The sequence below is a fragment of the Piliocolobus tephrosceles genome, chromosome 1 (assembly GCF_002776525.5).
Source record: "Piliocolobus tephrosceles isolate RC106 chromosome 1, ASM277652v3, whole genome shotgun sequence".
NCBI lineage: Eukaryota > Metazoa > Chordata > Mammalia > Primates > Cercopithecidae > Piliocolobus > Piliocolobus tephrosceles.
In genome coordinates, this window is record NC_045434.1 from 137,069,076 (window position 1) to 137,095,182 (window position 26,107).

The 26,107-nt window shown below is 41.4% G+C and overlaps 2 protein-coding genes across 3 annotated transcripts in view; one reads left to right on the forward strand and one right to left on the reverse strand.

Moving 5' to 3' along the window:
* WDR63 (WD repeat domain 63) overlaps window positions 1-25,699 on the reverse strand; it is a 76,292-nt gene extending 50,593 nt beyond the window's left edge. Inside the window, exons 1-2 of the mRNA XM_026454717.1 lie at window positions 25,493-25,699; window positions 18,137-18,324 (exon numbers count right to left, since the gene is read on the reverse strand). Coding sequence (XP_026310502.1) covers window positions 18,137-18,324; window positions 25,493-25,699 — 395 coding nt within the window. The remainder of the gene's footprint in view (window positions 1-18,136; window positions 18,325-25,492) is intronic.
* Window positions 25,700-25,849: 150 nt separating this feature from the next.
* Window positions 25,850-26,107, forward strand: part of MCOLN3 (mucolipin 3) — a 29,801-nt gene continuing 29,543 nt past the window's right edge. The window contains exon 1 of one of the 2 annotated variants that reach the window (XM_023207375.2): window positions 25,850-25,994. The gene's annotated coding sequence lies outside the window, so the exon portion shown is untranslated. The remainder of the gene's footprint in view (window positions 25,995-26,107) is intronic. The other variant, XM_023207365.3, reaches the window with a different exon arrangement.

Consider the following 26,107-nt stretch of genomic DNA (forward strand, 5'->3'; position numbering starts at 1 on the left):
AAGAGAAGAGAAGAGAAGAGAAGAGAAGAGAAGAGAAGAGAAGAGAAGAGAAGAGAAGAGAAGAGAGAAGAGAAGAGAAGAGAAATTTTCCCTTGAGCCTTGAGCCTATATAGGGATCTCTCTTTAGGGCTTCTCTTTTTCACAAACTTACTATTACTCAATTCCTCACATTTTTCAAATAGTGACTTCTCGGTTGTATTAATAAACCCTTGGACACAGGAAAGTGGGCAGGGAATCCCTTTACTCCCATCTGGCTGCCAGTCCCAGTATTGCTCTCAGAAGAAGAGAGAGGAGAAGTTCAAGAGGCTTCCATCCCTGGTCTTCCCATGCCTTCTTCGCACCCCAGGCCAGTCCTCAGCAGCAGCATGCCCCAGGAGGGTGGACACTAAAGGACAAAGGAGCATTTTGCCTGCTGCCCTCCCCTTTCTCAAGCCTTCTTCCTGTTTTCTTATCTTTTGTATCACTATCATCAGTCACACAGTCTCAGCTCTGCATCTGCCCCCAGGACTCTCTCCCCAGCTCCCAGGATCCACTCCCATCTCCTCCAGCACCCACGCCCCTGGATGTCAGGCCATCCTCCCTCCAACTGCTCAACAGATGTGCCAGCAAGAGGGAAAGTGTCTGTGGCCTCTCATGTTGGAATTTTGAGCTTATTTTCAAATAGAAATATTTTCCCCCACCCCAGGGGCTCTATGGTACAATCATTCAGGTAATTTGGAGGTTTTAAATAACTGTATGCATAACACTGATTATATGTGAAAGTATATTTCTAACTGCAGTCAGTTGGTCTGACATTGGGAATTCAAGTTGTTCATGAATGAAGGACAAATTGTACACTTTTATCTCCCTCAAAAGACTAACCATAACACCTGGCACCTATGAGATGCTCAGTAAGTAACTGTTGACTTGATTCAAATCAAGTGCTCCTCTGCAAACAGACTGCATTTGTGTATCGAATGTTAACAAAAGTTCTATAGTTCTGCCTGAGAAAACCACAAGGTGGGACTGTGAGACTCACACTGTGTTAGTGTAGAAAAGAAGGCAGCTGTCCCTCATAAACAGAGGCATTCAGGAAAACCAGAAAGCTTTCTACCATCCATGACACTGGAAAGACAGCACCAAAGATTGTTTTCTATGTTATCTGCCCCTACTAAACACACACTTCAAATTCTCCTGGCTTGATATATTTCACACACAAAAAAAATGATCCTTTCACACTAATTGGACTTTTTCAAGGCAACTGTACTATAGGATCTAACATTCCTTTATCTAGAAGTCAGTAAAACTAGTGGACTGTTTCTAGTTCAAGTTGGCAATCAGTGATAACTGCAGATAACTGGCAGCCAACAGATCACACAAAACTTCTATAGTCCAATACCATCACACCCCATCACCATGAGAACCAAACCAGGGCAAGGCCTGATGCTTCTGGCCACCCCACAGGGTCACCAGCCAAATACTATAAAATAACTGCTATTGGGTAGGCTTTGAGGCACACACTGAGGACAGCACCACAGGCTACAGCAATGAGGCTACTGTGATCGGCAATGAGATGGGCTCACTGGAGCCTTGAGAAGAGTGGGAGGCTGGTTGCTCCAAGGAGTGTGAGACAAGTGTTGGTGCAAAGAAGGCAGGGCCTTCTGAAGCTGACTGAGGCCAGGAGTGCCAATCACAAGGACAGTGTCTGCGAGGGCACTTCTATGGTGCACCTACTGCTGCCAGGCACAGTTTTAAGCACTTTATGTGTATTATTAACTCATTTAGTCTTCACAACAGCATTCAGAGGTGGTTACTATAATTGTCTCCATTTTTTTCGCTGAGAAAACTGAGGGCCACAGAGTTCAATAACATGGCTGAGGTCAGCCTCTGGGGAGTTGAAAGTGGTGGTACTGGGATCAAAACCAAGGTCCCTGAACTCTACTATGCTATGCTTTCTCTCTAATGAGTGGACACAAAAGAGCCATGGAGAGGGTCCTGCTTCTCCACACAGAGACACGGAGGGAACAGAGATGACGTTCCATAGGATCCAGTGAATGGCAGTTATTCACCTAGCAGGAACCAAAGGCAGACTCAAGCTCTACACAATTCATGCCTCAGAATCTTACTGTGTGCACACAATAGAAGACTATGCAATATAAATCATAGGTTACACATATATTGTCCTACATAACGAGTGTTATTTAAAATAACCCTCATACATTTCAATTGTACATTCTTTTTTTTTTAAACATCTTGGTTGCTATCTAGTTTTTTTAAAAACAGCTTTGCTGAGTTATAATTGACAAATGATAAACTGCATACAATATGTACAATTTGATAAATATCTGCACATACCCCATGAAGCCATTACCACTGTCAAGATAAAGAACATACCCATAAGACCCAAATGTTTCCTCCTGCCCCTGCGTTCCAATACACCTCCTTCATCCCCAAGTAACCCCAAGTAACCACTAAGCTGTTTTCTTGTCACTGTAGATTAGTTTGCTTTTTTCTGGAATATTTATAAATGTACTTTTTGTTTATCTTCTTTCACTTAGCATAATTATTTTGAGATTCATTCATATTGTTGAATGTAGCAATGGTTCATTCCATTGCTGGCAAGTATTCCATAAAAGAAAAAAATCTTTAAGATTTTAAAAAAGAAAATCTTAAGAAAGCTTTCAGATTTCTTGGGATTTTGGCTGTGGGTGTCATATCTGGAAATCTTTGCCAACTCTAAGGTCACAAAGATTTTCTCCTATGTTTTCTTCTAGAAGTTTTAGAATATTTGGTTTTACTTTTAGGTCTATGATTCATTTTGAGTTAATTTTTGTATATGCTGTGATGTATGGATTGACTTCACTTTCTCACTTATAACTATCTAACTGTTCTAGCATCATTTGTTGGAAAGACTATCCCTTCTCCACTGAATTACCTTTGGATCTTTGATGAAAATCAATTGACCATGAACATTTGGTCTATTTTTGGACTCTATTCTCATGGATTAATCTATTTATCTGTCTTTATAGTATCTTTTTATAGTAAAAAGAGTTAATATGAACCTACTTTGTGACAGCCCTATGTAAGGAAATGTGCATGTACCACTAATTTGATTTCCACATCAATCTTATGAGGTAGATAGTTCATCTTGCTTTTCAGATGAAGAAGCAGAGGCTCAGGGAGGTGAAGTCATCTGTGGCCATACAGTCACTAAATGACTTTAAGTCATAAGTTTATGACTTAAACCAGGTCTGTCTAATTTCAAAGCCTGTGCTATTAACCACTTGTGGCAAACACAATAATGTCCCCCTAATATGTTCATGTCTAATTCCTGAAACTTGTTAATATGGTTTTGCGTGTCCCCACCCAAATCTCATCTTGAATAATTCCCATGTGCAGTAGGAGGGGCCCAGTGGGAGGTAATTGAATCATGGGGGCAGGTCTTTCCTGTGCTGTTCTCATGATAGTGAATAAGTCTCACAAGACCTGATGGTTTTATAAAGGGAAGTTTTCCTATACATGCTCTCTTGCCTGCTGCCATGTAAGATGTGACTTTGCTCCTCATTCGCCTTCCACGATGATTGTGAAGCCTCCCCAGCCATGTAGAACTGTGAGTCAATTAAACCTCTTTTTTCAAATAAATTACCCAGTCTCAGGTATGTCTTTATTAGAAGCATGAGAACAGACTAATACACTTCTGTATTGTTACCTTACATAAGAAAAGGGACTTGTAGATATAATTATGTTAAGGATCTTTACTTTGTGTTGTTTTTGTTTTTATGTTCTTTTTATTTATTTATTTTTCATTTTTTTAAACATTTATCCCAGATGTTGAAGGTTAAGGATTTTGAGGTAGGGAGATGATTGGGCCTTTGAGATTGGCCCAGTGTAATCCCAGGGGGCCTTATAAGAGGGCGACAGGAGGATCAAAGTCAAGGAAGGAGATGTGACAAGGAAAACAGATGTTATAGAGAATGATTCAAAGATGCTATGCTGCTGGCTTTGAAGTGGAAGGAAGGGGCCAGGAGTCAATAAATACAGTGGCCTCTAGAAGCTGAAAAGGGCAAGGAAACATATTCACCCCTCAGGGCCTCCAGAGATAATCAGCCCTGCTGATACCTTGACATTAGCCCAGTGAAAGTAATTTCGGACTCTTGATTTCCAGAACTGTTAAATAATAAATTTATATTGTTTAAGCCACTAAGTTTGTGGCAATTTGTTACAGCAGCAATAGGCAACTCGTATACCACTAAGTCATACTATAATTTGGACACATTATTTAACATTTGGGAGTCGCAGAGCACCTTCATGTCTGTAATGGCCATGATAATGCCTACTTTATAGAGCTAAGGCAATGAGAAGAGTGGGCCTGGCACAAAGTCATTGCTCCACAAATATTAGCTATGTGTAAAAATTATATTTATTCTCCTGAAACCTCTGGGCATTGCCCTGTTAGGCCCTTAAGACTGACAGTTTTTTAATTAGCCTATTGATACCTTGGTTCCTTCTTAGAAAAAGGGATCTCAGTTTCTTGGAGCATGACAGCCATCAGCCCTGAGTAACAGTTGGCAAGGTCAGGGCCCCACCGTAAGGAAGTCAGAGGGGTCCTGATGCTACCTGAGGGCAGTCTGGGAGTAGAGACAGGCTTGAGGAGAAGGGGATGCTAACTCAAAACCTACACTTGTCTCACCATAAAGGTCTGAGGTTAGTTTTTCCTTTCCCTTAAGCAAACATATTCCTAATTTTCAGTTCATTTACTTTCAATGAATACATCTCAAACCATGCCCCTTTATCAGGTTCACAGATTTTCTTACCAGTCAATGCATTTAGTCAAGAAATATTTACTGAGCACCCACTATGTGAAAAGCATGGTGCTACTGCCAGGGTATCCAATCTAGACAGAGAGACAGATATTAAATAATAAAGTACACTCATAGATACAAATCGTGGGCTGGGCATGGTAGCTCACACCTGTAATCTCAGCACTTTGGGAGGCCAAGTCAAGAGGATCCCTTGAGCCCAGGAGTTCAAGACAGTCTGGGCAACATAATGAGAACCCATCTCTACGAAAAAAGAAGAAAAAAAATAAAAACCAAAAATAAATAAATACAAATTGTAATAAGTGCTATTTGGGAGAAAACAGGCTGAGAGACGGAACTAAGAAGGGTAGCTGTGGTGGTCTATTTAGACAAGAACAAGAGACAACACAACTCATTCACTCATTCATTTATTCAGTAATGAGTTATAGTGCTGTTTGCCATGATTTGGCCATGAGTTCAGTGTTAGGGATCAACAGTATACATTACATAAGGAGTATTTAAACAGAAATACACCATAAAACAAGGTTATATATTGACTAGTTAATGAAAATGTGACCAGAGACTCACAGGAATCTAACCCTGTGTTTCCCCTAGGAGTAATAGTTCAGTATTGGCTAATTCAGTATTCAAAGGGACTGTATAGATTCCGTGAACAAGAATTGACTGTACTTTAACTTCAGAATTTTAAGTGCTATGAAAGCAATTAAACAAGGTAATAGGTGACACAGAGGTCAAGGAACATCTCTTCAGGAAGTGAGATAGTGGTCTAGATCTCAACGATAAGAAAGAGGAAGTTGCATAAAGGGAAGATCTAGCTAGGCATCAGGTGCAGCAAAAGCAATGGCCCTGAGGCTGGAATAAATTTGGAACATTCTGTGCTAAGCAAGGCTGATGGCCTGTAGGTTGGCAAAGAGGAGGAGGAAACAAGGTCAGGACCACTTGAGCACAGGAGTCAGGACCACTGTAAGGTGTGCCCAATGGCAAAGAAAGACTATGGGGGAGTTTAAGCAAGAAACACGAGTTTAAGCATGGTCAGGCTGCTGTGTGCCCAGTGGACTGAAGGAGACTGAGTGGAAGCAGTGATACCAATTAGAAACCTCGGGAACTAATCGATGGGAGGAGTGCGGGGAGGTTTGACTAAGGTTGCAGATGGGAAGATAATGCAAAGCAGATGGGTTTGAGATATATTTTAAAAGAGGTGGAATTCACAGAAGTTGGGGTGGTTTGGAAGGGGTAGGGGGGTGTGGAGGGAGAGAGAGAAAGAAATTAAAGACGACTCCCATGTTTCACTAACTCAATAAATATTTATCGGGCAGCATATTCTGCCGCAGGCACCGTGCTGGGTGCTGATAACAGAGCCACTGACATTAGCTAACATTTTCCCACTTTTTCCCCGCCTCCACACTCCACACCTCTGCCCCTCTCTACCGCCCTGACCCAGGTCATCACCATCTTTTCCCTGGATTGTTGTAAAAACTTCCTAACTAGTCTCTCTGCTTCAGTCCTTGCTCCTGCAGTTTACTTCACAGTAGCCAGGACGACCTGACCCTTTAAAAACATGTCAGATGGAGTCACTCTTTGATTAAATATTACCAATATTTCCTCATCCCATATGATTAAAAGACAAAATCTTTACAGTGGCCTACAGAGCTTTTAAGTCTTCCTCCTTGTCCCCCTCATTGTCTCCTTTCTGTTTCTAAAAGTGAAGTGTGTCATCTAAGTCAACTCAAAGAGAGAGGTTCCCCCTGCATCCCACCAAAAGAAGTTTTGTTATAATAAGATTACTTAGCCTTTACATGTAGGAACAACATTAGGTTAGTTGTCTAAGTTCTAGTTATTTGCTTAAAAACCAGCCTCTTTCCTTGAAATAGTGGCATCTTAGCGTGAAGTAGAGATAACTACCTAAGAGCAAAAGTTTGAAAAAATACTTATCTGATAAAAGTCTTCAGTTGCAGACTTTACAACTTATAGTTATAAAAGGCCTTTCAATAATCATATAATGAATTTTTAATAAACTGCTTGGTCCAAGTTTGTTTCTCAGTTTGAAATTCTCTACTCTTATTTTTTCTTTAAAAAATTTTTCATTTTATATTTTAATTAGAATGGTATCATTTTAGCCCATGTACATTTTGATTGATCACTTCAGTTTGCAGTATTCCTGCTTGCTTACTGCATAATTAAAATATTATAAAACTGAGGACGTAAGTTGTAAATTATATTTCCACTTACCCATGCTCTCCATATTTACTGGTTCCATGTCTTCACTAGCTAGAATATAATAAAAAGAAGTCAAATTTGCATTTTTGAATCAAATACATCTCAGTTTATTATAGTCTTTTTTTCTTTTTTTTTTGAGATGGAGTCTTGCTCTGTGGTCCAGGCTGGAGTGCAGTGGCTGGATCTCAGCTCACTGCAAGCTCCGCCTTCCGGGTTTACACCATTCTCCTGCCTCAGCCTCCCAAGTAGCTAGGACTACAGGCGCCCGCCACCTCGCCCGGCTAGTTTTTTGTATTTTTTAGTAGAGACGGGGTTTCACCGTGTTAGCCAGGATGGTCTTGATCTCCTGACCTCGTGATCCACCCGTCTCGGCCTCCCAAAGTGCTGGGATTACAGGCTTGAGCCACCGCGCCCGGCCTAGTCTTTTTTTCCTTTTCTTTTGAGATGGACTCTCGCTCTGTCGCCCAGGCTGAAGTGCAGTGGCATGATCTCGGCTCACTGCAACCTCCACCTCTGGGGTTCAAGTGATTCTCCTGCCTCAGCCTCCTGAGTAGCTGGGATTACGGGTATGCGCCACCATGCCTGGCTAATTTTTGTTTTTTTAGTAGAGACGGGGTTTCCCCATGTTGGTCAGGTTGGTCTCGAACTCCTGACCTCATGATCCACGCGCCTCGGCCTCCCAAAGTGCTGGGATTACAGGCGTGAACCACTGTGCCCGGCCAGTTTATTATAATCTTTACCAAACCTCAAAACACAAAATATAAGTGCAAACATACAATGAAGAGTTAAACTATCTTGTGAATAATTAGAGAAAATCTGAATAATTGTCTTTCACACTGTTATCTCTTAGTGATATGTTTACTACAGCATTCATTATATAGCATTTAATTGGTATCATAATGAAATTAGTCAAAAGACTAATCCACAAGAATGAATCTCCATATATCTTATTCCTCATTCATTTGACTTTATGACACAGGAATATTTTATTTAATTTGATATGTAAAACCATAATCATTTTGCTTCTAATATATATACAAATACTCCACAAAAAAATCCCATTCAATGAAGAAATAATCCTACCAGCTAATATTGGTTTTGGGCTTTTTTTGCGACGTGATGACTTTTTCTTTCGTTTTGGAGCCATGGTTCTGGCTTGGGCTGCATAAAGAGATGATATTATTAGTAAATTATTACAGTTTGCAAACAACTTACAATTTCAAATACTAAACATTATCATTTAATAAACATAAGAATATGTTTTCTAAGTTTTACCCTGGACTAAATCAACCTGTATCTTCCTAGAACGAGTGATCTGTGACAAAGGTTTATTGCAACAACAATCTTACTGATGAGATCTTACTGTTCTGGTGGAGCCATTCAGCTGAAGCACACTGTGGTGACCTGCCAGAACAAAGTCTCAGCCACAGGTCCTGCTGTGGAAGCACAACAGAGGACTTGGCTTCCCTGCATCTCACTGAAATTCCCATCCCAGGTAGCTGCTCTGTGCTACCTTTTGCTGGGCTTCCCAACAGGTAGTCCAGCTACAAAGACAAGATAGGCCACTGGGAGTGATAGGCCCACAACATGCATATGCATATATAATTTTTAAATTAACGTAATTGAGATCATACTTTTGTCTTAGGATGTGAACACATAACCACTAAGGCCTTATTTGGGCTATCAGAGAGAATGCCTCCAAAAGTTTTCCATGGAACTGCTCATCAGTTTTGACAGGATACAACACTGGCCAAGGTCACCACCATGACATCAAATCCTTGTCATCTCCGCCATGCTCACCTTTGTCCTGTTCTGTTTAAATGGTTAGGAGTGTGACTGCAGGAGCCTGGTCAGCAGAGTTTTTAAACAGGCTCTACTTTTTCCAGCTGAGTGACCACGGGCAAATTACTTACCTTCTCTAAGTCTCAGTTTATTCATCTATTTAATGGGGATAATAATACAATCTACCCCACAAGGTGACTGTGAAGACTTAATGAAATAAAGTGTCGTCAGTCAACTCAATCATCTCTGACTGGTTTGTGTCACTTTAACAAATCAACACAGACTATTATTTCATAGTCCATGGTCAAAATATCAAAGTTTTATTTTATTCCTAGACACTCGATCACAAAATCTTGTCCAAAGTGTGGATGTGAGTGTGTCTGTGTTTATGTGTGAACATCTTCCCTTTAGATTTTCTCATATGTATTTTTTAAATAATAAAAATAATAGCTCACATTTGTGAAGTGCTTACTATGTGCCAAGCACAGTTCCAAGTACTTTACATGTATTTTTAATTTAATCTTAACCACATTAAAACATTTTTATTGACATATAATAGTTGTACATATGATATTTTGATACATGTATACAATGTATAATGGTCAAATCGGCATAACTGGGATTATCCATCATCTGAAACATTTATCTTTGTGTTGGGAACATTACAATTCTTCTAGCAATTATGAAATATGCAATGAATTATTTCCTACTGTACTACTGAATACTAGATAACCACATTTTATTATTACTATTATCTTCATGTCCATTTTATAATGAGAAAACGGGGCCCCAAGAGGTTCAGGTGACTCTCCTGAAGGGACACAGAGCTCAGTGGGCACTGGTGTCAGGCTGTGAGCCCAAGCAGCCTGGCTCTAACAGCCACATTCTTACCCTCTGTACTAGATGATCCCTTGGATTTCAATGATAACTGCTGTGCTTCATTGCAAATGAAACTATTTTAAATCATTGTCTTTACCCAGGAAGGCAGGATTTTTTTTTTTTTTTTTTTTTTGAGACGGAGTCTTGCTCTGTCACCCAGGCTGGAGTGCAGTGGCCGGATCTCAGCTCACTGCAAGCTCTGCCTCCCGGGTTCACGCCATTCTCCTGCCTCAGCCTCCCCAGTAGCTGGGACTACAGGCGCCCGCCACCTTGCCTGGCTAGTTTTTGTATTTTTAGTAGAGACGGGGTTTCACCATGTTAGCCAGGATGGTCTCGATCTCCTGACCTCGTGATCCGCCCGTCTCGGCCTCCCAAAGTGCTGGGATCATAGGCTTGAGCCACCGCGCCCGGCCTTTTTTTTTTTTTTTTTTGAGACAGAGTCTCACTCTATGGCCCAGGCTGGAGTGCAGTGGCGCGGACTCAGCTCACTGCAACCTCCGCTTCCTAGGTTCAAGCAATTCTCCTGCCTCAGCCTCCCAAGTAGCTGGGACTAAAGGTGCGTGCCAGCATGCCCGGCTAATTTTTGTATTTTTAGTAGAGATGGGGTTTCACCATATTGGCCAGGCTGCTCTCGAACTCCTGACCTGGTGATCCACCAGCCTCGGCCTCCCAAAGTGCTGGGATTACAGGCATGAGCCACTGCGTCCAGCTAAAAAGCAAGATTTTATTATCTAATCAATATTATATGATTCTGACAATTTCTATTTTTAAGATATTCTGCAATGAATGGATCTGACTCAACTCTTTAGGCTGTCAAATGTCCTCCATATCACTTCCCAGTCTTAGCATATTTCAAATCTTTCATCTATTCCTTTTTTCAGAAGATTCCGTATCAATGTACTCCTTCTCCATATGCTATCCCAGCTGCGTTTTAGTTTGATGTAAAATACTGGAAAAACTTTCTTTTTTTCTCCCCCAAGACAGCCTACTCTGTCGCCCAGGCTGGAGTGCTGTGGTGTGCTCACAGCTGTAATCCCAACACTTTTTGGGAGGCCAAGGTGGGTGGATCACAAGGTCAGGAGTTTGAGATCAGCCTGGTCAACATGGTGAAAAACTCTTAACACCACTTAGCCTCACCCTATGCACACACCATCACCACCACCACTATTTATTCCACATATATACATTGAGTGACTATGCTGCACCAGATGCTATCCTAGGTGTTAGGGATACAGCAGTGAACAAAATAGGCAAAACCCCCTGTGTAAGCTTACAATCTAGGGGAAGAAAGATGAACAAATAAAGGAGGAAAATATAATTAGTATTTTAAGTGGTGAGAACTACTAAGGAGAAAAATAAAGTAAGAAAAGGAATTGGACATTGGAACAAAGACCTGAGAAAGGAGAAAGCAAGAAACACAGATATCTGGGAGAGGAAGAGTATTTTCAGGTGGAGGGAACAGTATGTCTAAAGGTTCTGGGGCAGGATCATGCCCGGCATATTTAAGAAAACAGCAAGAAGGTCATGATGGCTGGAGCAGAGTCAGGGAAAGACTACAGGCAAAGCTGGTCAGAAAGGTGATAGGGATATATTAGTCAGCTTTGCTGCAGTAACAAATGACCCCTACATCTCAGTGACATACAATAACAAACATTTATTTATTCTCATGCTATGCACTGTGGTGTGGATGAGCTGCTGCAAGTCTTCTTATTCCGGGACCCAGGCTGAAGAAGCAGGCCTTATTTCACACCTACCACTTTCACAGCAGAGAAAAAAGCAGGAGAGTTAATGGAACTACATAATGCTTCCTAACTTTCTCCTTGGCACTGACATATTGTCAGAATCCCTGCTGACATTCTATTGGCCCAAGCAAGTAAGTCAATCCTGATAATGGGGTAGGGATTCTCTGCCTGATTGGCAGTAGGTGGGAATGTATGATCCTCTTACAGGTACGGGAGGTAATGGCTGGGAAGGATATAATTGGAAACAACTATATAATATGCCACCAAGGGGTCTAGGTCATGTATTAGGACCTTGGCTTTCACTCTGAATGAGGTGAAGAGGTACTGGATGGCTTTGAGCTAAGAAGTTACTTTACTCCATCTGTCCCACAATTTAAGGATCAATATGGCTACTGTGTTGAGAAAAGACTGCAACAAGGAAAAGGCTGAAGCAGGAAATCCAGTTAAGAGACATTTAAAAATCCATGGGAGAGATGAGAGTGCGTAGATCAGGGAGGTGAAAGTGAGATGGGAAAAGTGATTGGATTCTGGGTATGTTTTGTTAAGTAGACCCAATAAGATTCACTGGTGACTTGAACATATCGCTTAAGAGAAGGATAACATCAATGAATTTTGCCTAAGAAATTGAAAGCATGGAGTTGCTATTTGTTGAGATGGAGATCCCATGGAAAGAGCAGATTTGAAAGGGAAGTTCAGGAGTTCAACTGAAGGTATATTAAGTTAGATTGCAAACTAGACTATAAATTCTGTGAGCATGGGGATTATATTTTCTTTCCAATTTTTGTAACCCCTGTAACTAGCACAGTGAACATACTAAAAAAAAAAAAAAAAAAAAACTTAGATTTATAACTCCTTGGTCCTCCTTCCCTTCTGCCATGCTTAGCCTATGAATTTCCAGTCTAAACGAAAGGCTTCTGCCTAATGGTCTGTGGAATAATCTATATGCATGCTGTATTAGTTTTCTCTTAATGCTGTAACAAATTACCACAAATTTTGTGACTTAAAACTACACAAATCTACTATCTTACAGCTTTGTAGTTCAGATGTCTGACACAGGTCTCACTGGCTTAAACCAGGGAGTCAGCAGGGCTGCATTCCTTTCTTTCCAGAGCCTCTAAGAGAGAATCTGCTTTCCTGCCTTTTCCAGTCTCTAGAGCCCACCAGCATTTCTTGGTTTGTGGCTCCATCCTCCAACTTCAGAGTCAGAGGGAGAGTTAAGTCCTTCTTACATAACATACTCTGACCTCTCATTTCTCTTTCACTTTTAAGGACCCTTGTGACTACATTGGGCCTACCTAGATAATCCAGGATAATCTCCCTATGTTAAGGTCCACGATCTTAATTTCATCTGTGACTCTACTTCTTTGCCATATATGGTAACATATCCACAGGTTCCAGGAATTAGGAAGTGCTGCCTTAGAATTAAACTTGAATATCAGTTTATAATCATCCTCCAAATAATCAAAGTAAACAAGTGTCCTGTTCTTTTCAAATGCTGCTATTAAATGCCCTGTAGATAATTTGAGTTTCCAGTTTTCAGGGAAAACCAAAGTCAAATTTTCGGCAATAAATTAGGCACCAAAATTGGAACGTACATTAATGCATGCTGCCTTGCCTGAACTGCTCATTTACTACTTTCACAAACGTTAATTGACTACTGTCTAAATTACTGACTGGTGACTAAGGGCAAAGTGACCTAGTGACTGGTGACCAGGTACTAGTGACCAGGTTGTTCTAAAGGCTTTTAGGGGTCTTAATTCTTCTTCATTAAAAAGCATAATATCTCAATTTCTAGGCACCACAGACAGAAACATTCATAAGCGGAAGTGAGCCAGGTGAATATAGTCTAAACTGAAAGGAAAATGGTTACTTTGGGAGGAGCCACCTTATATTGTATTTCAGTTTCAGGCAAAATTTTGCAGTTTATTTTAGTAATTGTAAATAATAAAAATCCTACCAACATTATGTATAGAAAATAAATCACTTTTAATTGGGGGTATCGAAACCAAATGAATAATATACTCTGTATAACTTCAATAAACACATTTATTCAAGGTTTATTTTTTATGTAGATCTTTCTTTTTAAAAACAAATTCCCAATAAAAGATATTACTTTCAAATTATAGCAGGACTTACTGAAGTTTTTTTCATAAAATTAATTGAATATTTCATGAATGTGTTATATTTAACAAACCTTTTTCTATTAAGTTGCTTATTAAAAGATTATGAAAAAATTTTCAATACCCAATCCTACTTTACTAAGATTACTTTGAAATGTGCATAACATTTTTTCTGTTCCCAGCTGAAATCAATTTGTAATTATTAAGAGCAGCAGAAGAGGACAGGCGCGGTGGCTCATGCCTGTAATCCCAGCACTTTGGGAGGCCGAGGTGGGCGGATCATGAGGTCAGGAGATCAAGACCATCCTGGCTAACACAGTGAAATCCCCGTCTCTTTTAAAAATACAAAAAAAAAAAAAATTATCCAGTCATGGTGGTGGGCACCTGTAGTCTCAGCTACTCGGGAGGCTGAAATAGGAGAATGGTGTGAACCCAGGAGGCGGATGGAGCTTGTGGTGAGCCGAGATTGTGCCACTGCACTCCAGCCTGGGTGACAAAGTGAGATTCCAATTAAAAAAATATATATATATTTCATCTACTCCTAAAATAAAGGTTATGCCTAACCCAGTGGCTTGTGTTTTGACTGGTTTTCAAACCACTAGAGCTGAGTGGATTTCAAAATAGAAATTTTGGAAGGTAACACTTAGAAATGTTTAAGCATTTTTATTAAAAATATTTTTGATATTAAAACTACTTATTTTCTTTGTAAATTAATTTACCCATTTGAGAACACCTTTTGCCATCAATGCACAAAGGTCACATTTTCTAGATTCTATGTTAACCGCAACAGACATTAGAGGTTGACATTGGGTAAGTCCCCTGCATAACAGATAAAAACCTGTGATGGTGCACCACTTGATTACGAGGACCACTGCATTCACAGCTGTCTACGATCTGCTTCCAAACTAACTCTCCAACTTGCCCATGACTGTATCCTTTTATGATGCTTCTATTATTCAGGAGGTTAACTACCAAAGATGAAGGCATAAGTAACATAAATTAAATTGTCATAATACAGTGATTTAAACAGCTATTAATTGCCTCTCTTCACTTTATTCATGTAATGCATTGTGAAAGTTGTCAGAATCAGTATGGAGCCACTTGTGTTAAAAACCCTGACAAACAGAGCTAGGGAAGGCCATGAAGGGAGTGTATGTCACAAATGCCAGATAACAAGAACTATCACAAAAGACTATACAAAACCACAACCTTGCATAAAGGTCATTGCCACTCTACACACACACACAAAATACTTCTGCAAGGATATCTGCCCAGGAACTGCCTGTCCAACCTCAGACTGGTGCCACCCTTGTCACTGATTCTCTAGCCAAGGATAACTATCTGCAGACAATGATATAATCCTCCTCATTTTTCCTTTAAAAACTTTTGTCTTCTTTTATCTCCCTGAATATGCATATAGTTTACCACTGCATGTGTCTTCCCATTGTAATGTGTATTCCCAAATAAACATTTTATTTTAGAGAGTCCTCCTCTCTGTTTGCTATCTAGGTTGACAACACACACCTGTTTACATACTCTCATTTGTTGCCTGTGTGTATGTGTGGCTTATTCCCAGCCAAGAGATCTTGATTATGAAAGACCTTATAGCACTGGCACCTTCTCTTTAACTGGAGTCTTCCTTACAAAAGTCTTATCTTCTCAGATCTTCTTCAATTAGCTGACCTCATCTAGGTGATCATCATCCTGTTTCCTCTTCCCAAATAATTTACAAGCTCATCATGCTGGCCTTCCATTTTTCTATATTTATTCATGTATTTATTTATTTATTTTAATTGAGATGGAGTCTTGCTTTGTTACCCAGGCTGGAGTGTAATGGCGTAATCTTGGCTCACTGTAACCTCTGCCTCCTGGGTTCAAGTGATTCTCCTGCCTCAGCCTCCCAAGTAGTTGGGACTACATGTGCCCACCACCATGCCCAGATAATTTTTTATCTATTTTTTATTATTTATTTATTTATTTTATGAGACAAAGTCTCGCTCTGTCGCCCAGGCTGGAGTGCAGTGGAACGATCTCGCCTCCCTGCAAGCTCCTCCTCCCAGGTTCACACCATTCTCCTGCCTCAGCCTCCCGAGTAGCTAGGACTACAGGCGCCCGCCACCACGCCTGGCTAAGTTTTTGTATTTTTAGTACAGACGGGGTTTCACCATGTTAGCCAGGATGGTCTCAATCTCCTGACCTCGTGATCTGCCCACCTTGGCCTCCCAAAGTGCTGGGATTACAGGCGTGAGCCACCGTGTCCGGCCAATTTTTTATTTTTTAGTAGAGACGGGGTTTCACCATCTTGGTCAGGCTGGTCTTGAACTCCTGACCTCAGGTGATCTGCCCGCTTTGGCCTCCCAAAGTGCTGGGATTATAGGCATGAGCTGCTGCACCCGATCTTTTATTTTATTTTTAAGAGATGAGGTCTGGCTTCGTTGCCCAGGCTGGTCTGGAATTCCTAGCCTCAAGCAATCCTCCTGCCTCGGCCTCCCCAAATGCTGGAATTATAGGTGTGAGGTACTTCTCCAGCAATATCTTTTAAAACAAACAAACAAACAAACAAACAAAGATTTAGAATAAAACCCAAGACTAACGTCTTGGGTCTCTGGTAAATGTGTCTCCAAGAACTACTGATTCTCAGTAAATCTTCACTAAGACCCTGGTTAAGCTTCAAGATTCTCCTGGGCCCTTCAGCCATATTTTGGCAAGTATACAACATCCACCCCTAGAGACAACTATTCCTACAATGTCTATTAGTCTATTCTCTCGTTTCTTTCCCTCCATAACTATTTCCACTTCTTTCCAAGATTGAATATTCGCTTATTTGAGTAGATGCTATCCTATTACTTCTCCCTTCCAAATATCTCCTGAATTCCAAGCCCTTCTCTCCCACAGCCTCCTCTGGTTCAGGTCTTTAACATGTCCTCCAAAACTGGAGCTCCAACCCTGTTTTGTGCCATGAACCTTTGGCAGCCTGGTGAAGCCCATGCATCAGATAAAAACATGGAATTACAAAGAAGACAGATTCTATGGAAATATAGGTATTAAAATATGTTTTAAATCATGATATAATAATTTGTACTTCTTTATTAACACATTAAATAACAAAATCTAGCAGTGGTTCTAATAACTACCTTAATTGTGAGGTAATGATGAGGATAAATAATATATTTGCAATCTCTATAATGTAATATGAAAAGAGTTGCTGGCAAAATCACAGGCCTGTGAATACTACTGTGGTTTGTTACCAATTGCATACATTTCAATCGGTGGTTAGTGTAAATAAATATGTAATTTTAAAAATCCACAGATTCTCCTCCCCGAATCCTCTGCCCTAGATCATGGACACTTAACTGGCCTCTCTGCCTCTGTTCTAACCAGAACAACTACTCAAGAGGCCAACCTCAGAGCACTTCAAAAATGCATCTCTTATCAAGTCTCTTCCCTGTATAATGACTTTTGTGGGTCCCTATCATTCACAGTAGCATTCTCTTCCAGATTGTAGAAATGGAGCTCATTTGAAATGCATTCCTGGACCTCCTTTGATTTTGGAGGTCTGGGGTGAGCCTGGGACTCTGTATTTTTAAAAGCATTGTGAGACAGTCTTGCACTGGTGGTCTACACACCAGACTTTGCAAAACAAAATGGAGTCCGAACTCATATAAGTATGGCCTTCGACACCTTCACAGTCTGCCTCACCGTGTCAACCTTTCCAGTTCTATTCCAGCCTGGTACGGTTTCCATTCATTCCCAAACAGTCCAGGACTTTCCCACCTCCCTCTCTGCAGAATGGTCTTCCCTCCCACCCCTCCTGCTGCTTCTGGTCCACACCATACAGGCATCCCTCTGCTTGTTTCAATCTTACTCATCATTCAAGGTCAATAGGAACTTTTTCCGTAAAGCCTGAATTCTCCCTGACTTCGTCACTCAGGCTGAAACAATCTTGTTCTCCCCGACACTTTCCAGTCATACTATGTGTAATTACGTCAGGTCTCTGCAAAGGCAGGGGGCTACAAACTCAGAGCTTCCTAAAAGATTGCTGTGAATTCGTTTAGCATTCACCATACACAAGAAGAAGGAGAAAGTATTGAGCAGCAATTTAGGTACTAGGTAAACTAGTCACTAGGGGAATAAGACAATATCCTTACTTTCAAAGAGTTTGTGTTCCCTGTTCATCTTCCTCACTGTTTATCTACTCCAGCCCTTTCTAAATAGTCCTGAAGTAATCTATTTCAGCCCACATTAATCTTTTATTCTTTGACCCCCGCCCCTAGACGGATAATCAGAATCAGGCTATTTTGGCATTCATTCATTCATTCACTCACTCAGTCATGGTTTATTGAGCTCCTAATATCATGTGCTAGGCAATATGATAGTCACTGGGTATATGTAACATGGGAACAAGACAGTAATGCCCTCAAAGTTCTTAGAGTGTCGTTAACCGCTCTCTCGTTGCTATTTTTGTCTCCCTCGCTAGGCTGGAAGCTCTTTGAAAGCAAGGAAAGACTTGTATTTTTTGTAGTCTTCACTGCCACTAACCTAGCACATTGCTGACACAGCGAGTGTTCAAATACCCTTGAAAGAGTGAGTAAAATACTTCTTTTCCACGCCGCCTTTCCCATTCAGAGTTTCCCTTACCTGATACTGCTGATCTGAAGGAAAAGGAGCCTCTTTGTAGTGCCCTCGGGAAAAGCTCCTTCCAGAGCTGGAGGTGGGAGTTTGACTCTCCTCTCTCAGAATAACAAATCGCAAGGGCACAAGCCGCAGCAACTCTGCCGACTGTTGCTAGGACGCATCCGTCGCTAAGAGAAAAGAGGCGAGTCCTCTGCGAGATTGACAGAGAACCTCTACCAATACAGTGTCCGCTTCCTAACAGTCTCTTTCAAAGCAGGCTTGTGATTGGTTGCCACGATGTGACGTCACTTAACGCTAACGGGTGAGGCCAGCAGCTTTCCACTACTAAGGAAAGAGTTTTGTGGCTTAGGTATATTGATGACAGTGGCCCGGCCTGACCCCAGGTCTGACAAGCTCGGTCCATGCCTCACACCCACCGCAATCTCACCCAGAGAAGAATCTTTTGGGACGTGGACCCTAGGAACCAGGAGAGGAGATGTTAAGAAGTCTGCCCACTCAGAACCCTTTCAGGCAGCTTTCCTGCCCACCCTGGAGCAGGGCCCTCCTAGGGAGTGGAGAGGAAGCTGCGCTCCACTGAGTGTCGTGGGCGCCCCAGAACCCTAATGGGTTACATTTCCCTCTTGTCAGAATACCTTTTGTTTATAATTTGATTCAAGCTTAAGTATGAGTCTCCGGGGAAGAAACTTGAATCCGTGAGTAATCCAAGGTTCATTTTAACTGTGATTAGAAGTCCTGTGGGATTCATTCATACAGTGAAGCTTAACGCTCTGAACACTGTTCTCCTCCTTTCCCTTAAAAAAAATTTTAACTGCCTAATTTGTAAAGTGGCGGAATTTAATAAAGTAATGTAATTGGCTGCTGTAATTGGTCTAAATTAATTTTTACACTCAATTTAAATAAAATATTTAATTGAGAAGAGGCTGATCATTTATAACATATGAGACTTTAGGGGGCTGGTGCGGTGGCTCACGCCTGTAATCCCAGCACTTTGGGAGGCCGAAGCGGGCAGATCACGATGTCAGGAAATCAAGACCATCCTGATTAACACAGTGAAACCCCGTCTCTACTAAAAATACAAAAAATTAGCTGGGCATGGTGGTGCGTGCCTGTCAGTCCCAGCTACTCGGGAGGCTGAGGCAAGAGAATTGCTTGAACCTGGGAGGTGACCGTTGCAATGAGCCAAGATCTGTCTTAAAATAAATAAAGAAATAATAATAATAACGTCCTAATTTGTAAACTGACAGAATTTAATAAAGCAATGTAATTGACTGCTGTAATTGGTCTAAATTAATTGGGAAGAGGCTGATCATTTATAACATATGAGACTTTAAGAATCCTGAATGAAGATTTTTACATAATGTGCAGAAAGATCATATAGATTCTTTCAAATTTCTGAAAAGTTTGTGTTCACAAAATTCAAATAAATTTTACAATACAAATTATGAAGAAAAAAAACGGAAAAAGAGGTATTATCTAAACATTCTGACAACTTTTTTCCAGCTTGTCCACTCCCAGGCACTGGAAGATTTGTTTTCCCCTGGGCTCAGTCTTGAGTCTTCTTTTCTTACTCTTCGCACTCTCCTGGTGGCATCAGCATCATATATTCCCCTTAGCTTCAGCCATCACCACTAAACATGCCAGACTTCCATTTCTACATTCTCAGCCTAACATATCTCTTAAATTCCAGACCTGAATTTCCTCTAGCTACTGGACATTTCCAACTACCTGTCTAGTTCAGTTCATGTTGTTTAATAGATGCTAAATAAAGATTAAATGTAGTGAATGAATGAATTGCCATAGCACCACAACTTAGCAGAGCCAAAGTCAACTCATTTTCTTTCAGGAAACTGTTTTTCCTTCTTTATTTCCTACCCTAGGTAATACTGTCATTGTCCATCAGTTGCAAAACGAAATGTGAAAGTCATCCTTGACTCCTCTTCTACTTCCCACAGTCAACATATCATTAAGTCCTGTCATTTTTCTTTCTTAACTGTCTCTCAAATAATCTATTTTCTCTTAGCCATCCTCTGCCTCTGCCTTATTTCAGATATGTCTTGTCTCTCACCTAGATGGTAGCAATAGTCTTTTGACTTGTTCTATCTCTTTCCCTCTAATTTATTTGCCAAGTTGCCACAGAATTTTCCAAATCATAGTTTGAATTCTGACATCACCCTGCTTAAATATGCTCAAGCTGGCATATGAAACTCTGTATAAACAGGGTTCTGCAAGACACTGGAAATAAATCTGAAAGGTAATTAGTTATTTTTCTAACCTCATTTCCTGCCTCCATCCCCAGCCCAACCCACATTTTAGTCCACTGCTTCTTAATTGAAGACCCATAACAGCCAGGGAGCAGGAAATCACAGGGGCCAGGAGTGAGTAGTAGGTTGATGGAAAGAAGGTTTGTAACATGAAATAGACTCCTGCAACTGAGATATATATTGGTTTCATATAAAGAATTTATGAAGTTTTTGCATTTGGCTCTGCAATGAATTCATGTTTGTTTCAATTTTTTAAAAAATGTCTAAAGCCACTATTAACTAAAATTGACAGAAAATTGAATAAACACAAAGAAACCTTAGGCAACTGTGACATGCTCATCCTGTGGTTTTGCACAGCCCCTGACATACTGCTGTGCAGGTCCAGGAGTGTGTGGGTCTCAGGTTGAGAGTCAGAGCTCTGGTTACCCAGCTCCTGACTAGCCAAAATGGTGAAATACTGAATACTGTAGGCATCTGGAACACAGTGTTTAGTATTTGTGTATGTAAGCATATCTAAACATAGAAAAAATAAAACAGTCAAAATATGATATAAAAGATTAAAAATGGGGGCTGGGCGCGGTGGCTCATGCCTGTAATCCCAGCACTTTGGGCGGCTGAGGCAGGTGGATTGCAAGGTCAGGAGATCGAAACCATCCTGGTTAACATGGTGAAACCCCGTCTCTACTAAAAATACAAAAAATTAGTCAGGCTTGGTGGCGGGCGCCTGTAGTCCTAGCTACTCGGGAGGCTGAGGCAGGAGAATGGCATGAACCCAGGAGGCGGGGTGTGCAGTGAGCCGAGATCACACCCCTGCATACCAGCCTGGGCAACAGAATGAGACTCCATCTCAAAAAAAAAAAAAAAGATTAAAAATGGTACACCTGTATAGGGGATTTACCATGAATGAAACCTAGCCAAAATGGTGAATGAAACCTGCAGAAATGGAAGTTGCTCTGGGTAAGTCGGTAGGTAAGCAGTGAGTGAATGTGAAGGCCTAGGTCATTATTGTACACTATCTTAAATTATAAACACACAGACTACACTAAATTTATTTTAAACTTTTTTTCCTTTAATAATAAGTTAATGTTAGCTTACTGTAAGTTTTTTATTTTATAAACTATTATTTAAGACAGGGTCTTGCTCTGTTGCCCAGGCTAGAGTGCAGTGGCATAATCACGGCTCACTGCAGCCTCCACCTCCTGGACGCAGTGATTCTCCCACCTCAGTCTCTGGAGTAGCTGGGACTACAGGAACATGCCATCATCCCTGGCTAATTTTTAAAAATTTTTGTAGAGATAAGGTCTCCCAGTGTTGCTCAGGCTGGTCTCGAACTCCTGGACTCAAGCAGGCTAGCCTCCTGCCTTGGCCTCTCAAGTGCTGGGATAAACAGGCATGAGCCACCTCTCCTGGCCTAAAAATTTAAATTATTTATTCATTTATTTATTTTTCATTGCACAATGGAAATGGTATGAACTTTTATTTATTTATTTTACTTTTATTTTTTTTTGAGACAGAGTCTCCCTCTGTCACCCAGGCAGGACTACAGTGGTGTAATCTCAGCTCACTGCAACCTCGGCCTCCCGGGTTCAAGTGATTCTCCTGCCTCAGCCTCCAGAGTAGCTGGGTCTACAGGCGCCCGCCACCAAGCCCGGCTAATTTTGGTATTTTTAGTAGAGACAAGGTCTCACCATATTGGCCAGGCTGGTCTCGAACTCCTGACCTTGCGATCCACCCACCTTGGGCTCCCAAAGTGCTGGGATTACAGGTGTGAGCCACCGTGCCCGGTCAAACTTTTAAAATGATTAAATTTTCCTTTGTAATAACACAGCTTAAAACACAAACACATTGTACAGGTATACAAAAATATTTTATTTATATCCTTATTCTACAAGCTTTTTTTCTATTTTTCAATTTTTTAAAACTTTTTTTCGTTAAAAACTAAGACAAAAACACACATATTAGCATACGCTTACACAAGGTCAGGATTAACAATATCATTGTCTTCTACCTCTACATCTTATCTCACTGGAAGATGTCCAGGGGTAACAACAGGCATGGAACTGTCATCTACGATAACACCATCTTCTTCTGGAATACATCCTGAGGCTATTTGACAGCTGGCTTTTTTTTTTTTTTTCAAGTAGAAGTATACTCTAAAATAATGATGATAGTATAGTAAATATGTAAGCCAATCACATGGTTGCTTATTATCATTGTCAAGTATTATGTACTGCACATAACTGTATGTGCTACACTCTTATAGACTGGCAGTGCAGTAGGAGTTTATTTACACCAGCATCCCCATGAATAGGTAGATAACGCATTGCTCTACAACATTATTGCGGTGACATTACCACATCACTAGGTGATAGGAGTTTTTCAACTCTGTTACAATCTTAGGAGAGGTGTTGTGTACGTAGTCGGTTGTCCACCAAAATGTGTTATAATAGTAATATACCATTTGGATATTCTAGCAACATCAAAAGCATCACATAGAATCATATGTTGAGGCCAGGTGTGGTGGCTAATGCCTATAATCCCAGCACTTTGGGAGGCCAAGGTGGGCGGATCACCTGAGGTCAGGAGTTCAAGATCAGCCTGGCCAACATGGTGAAACTGCATCTCTACTAAAAATACAGAAATTAGCTGAGCGTGGTGGCATGTGCCTGAAATCACAGCTACTCGGGAGGCTGAGGCAGGAGAATCACTTGAGCCTGGGAGGCAGAGGTTGCAGTGAGCTGAGATTGAGCAACTACACTCCAGCCTGGGCAACACAGCTAGACCTTGTTTCAAAAAAAAAAAAAAAAAAAAGAATCATATGTTGAAATTAGCAATGTAGGGACATGTTTTGCTTCCAACACTTATTTCTTGCAATACCATTAATTGGATTAACACAATGTATTCTATGAGTATAAATGTATTGATGTTTATCTACAAGAATGACTCACTGACAAGTCCAGAAACACACACTTATAATATTGTAAAAGTTAAAAGCAAGATTGACTGATAAGATCTTAACTGCTTCTCTTTTATGCACTCCTCTCCTGCTTTCCAGGAATGTTTACGTAAACCTTTCATGTCAGCTTTCCTGCCTTTCTTTTGACTTGGTGTCAATATATTCCTTTAAGCCAGTAAAATCATTATGTTGATTGTTAAGGTTTAATATTCCCTTTTACATTGTTTTAACATCTTTGTCAGAAATCAATTGACCATATATGTGTGAATCTATTTCCAGATTCTATTTTGTTCCATTGCCTATGTGTAGTCTATATGTCTCTCTTCATCAGTACCAAGTTGTCTAGCTTAAATAACTTTTTGATATAGGTAGGATAAATCCTCCAGTTTTATCTTTCTTTTAAAAAATTGCTTTGGTTATTCTTGATTCTTTGCATTTGCTTCCATAGGAATTTTAGAATCAGGTTGTCAATTTCTACAAAACAGTTGGCTAGAATTTTCATTGAGATTGGGTTGAATCTATAAATGAACTTGGTGAAAACTGACATTTTAATAATATTGATTCTTGTAATTTATGAACATGGTTGATATTTTCATTAAGTCTTCCAATAAAAAGGGGGAGTCAGCATTTATAAGCACATCGCATATGCTTGATACAGTAATGGGTGCTTTACATGTATCATATTAATTAAAAATCACCATTCCTTTTATTAGCTAGATTGTGTTAGGGACAAGCTGCCCCAAAAAACCTTCTTGGTACTGCCAACACCCCCACCCCCACCCCCGCAAACCTCTCCGTGTCACCCCTCCCCTTCCCCCAAACCTTTTTACATTTCTAAGCCTTTATCTAGGCACCGCGGTGAAGCCAGCAGACTTTTACCTATCAGGCCTTGCTGCTATAAAGCAAACCCAATTACAAACCATCTGGACCGCACAGTGGGAGGTCGTGGGAAGCATAAACAAATTTTACCTACACCTCCGGTACCATAAACGTCACGAGGTGATATGTGGCAGAGTAAACCAACAAACAACCACAGGGTCTCTCTCCCCCATTTTGTAAGCTCAGGGCTGCCTCTATCTGTAATGGAGCAGCCGGGAGGTTGAATAAAGGCTTGCCTGAACTTGTCTGTCTGTCTGTCTGTCTGTCTCTCTCACTCACTCTCTCGTTCTTTCTCTCGGCTAACCTTACAGATTGCACATAAAAGGAAAAGGGGTTGAGAGAAGTAGCTCCCTAGAAACCAATAAGTGGCACAGAAGGTTATTTGGGTCCTCACCTGCCTGAGTTCAAACCCTGGCTTCTTCTGTTCACTAGTCCTTATAACTCAGCTAAAACGAGGGTTAAGCAAGGGCCATCATTTATGACTGTGAACCTCTACAAAGTTCAGATTGTTCCTGAACAATCAAGCATTTCAAACTCTTACCATCAAGTAAGGAGATAGCGTTACATCGTGTGTAGGCATATGTGAATTAAAGATTACATTGTATTTCCCAAATTGCACTTGAGAATTGTGCCAATTATATCCTTTCTGTTCTTGTTCACGGTATGCGGGGACCTACCTTGTTCACGGTATGTGGGATCCAGGTTAATCAACAGCATAAAATTCTTGTACCCTGTTGCAAAAATTTATTAGTAATCCATGCATACTGGTTTAGGATTTGAAAACAGGTTTTATAAAAGGTTTGCCAGGTATCGACCTAATTTCAGGAATACCCTAGTAGGGAAATTCAGTGACCATTACCAACTTACCCGTGGCCAAAAAAAAAAAAAAAAAAAAAAAATAAGTAAAAATTAAAAATCAGAACGAATCCAAAGTAATTATAATTAAAATTAACCAAAGTTTCTGATCCAATCCTGATAAGGGGTATTAGGTTTAACATTTAAGGATAATTTATGAAGAAAAAGATTACGGTTCAAAGTCTACTTCAGGTATTTCTATTTACATTTCTTGGAAAAGCTTCCCAGGGCTCTTTCTGCCCCAGCCCCCAATCTACAGAGGAGTCTAGTCCACTGTCCACTCATTTCACAGCACTTGTCTGAAACTAAGAGACCCAGGGAGGGAACAAGGTTCAGGCTTGAAACTCCAAGACATTCAAGATTTCACCTTGTATGCAAACATCACAATGGGAGGCTGCAGCGGGGCCTCACACTCACTGGCGCTAGGAGCTATAGATCCCGCACCCGCGGAGCCCGGCAACCACCCGAGGGGCCTCGGCCAGGAGGGGGTGGCCCCCCCGGCAGCTCCTGAGCAAAGCGGGCAAACCTGAGCAGGGCGGAACGGGTTGCTCAGGGAGAAAATGAAGGGAGTCATAGGGTGGGGGTGGCAGAGAACGGGCACAACGCCGGCTTCCTCCGGACGGCCTCCTGCGTCCCACCTGTGCTCCTGAAAGGCGGCCCCCGACAGGGCGCGGCGGGAACCCGAGCCGGGAGTAGGGTCACGGGTTAAAGCGGCGGGGACGGTAGGATGCGCGGGCGGCGGACGGGGCGCTCTCCTCCCTTCTGACCCTGGGCGGAGCGGGGCTCGAGGTTGCTGGAGCCGCTGGCTGACTCTCCCTGCGCTCTCGCCGCGGACACCGGAGCTGCGGCCGCTCCCCGCTGCCCCCCAGGTGAGCCAGCCGGGCGCCGCCCCGGGGCGTCGAGTGTCGAGGGAACGGCGCCCGCAGCGCACAGGGGGGGTCCGGGAGGTCGGGAGGCAGCGAGCCGTCGGGGACGCCGCGGG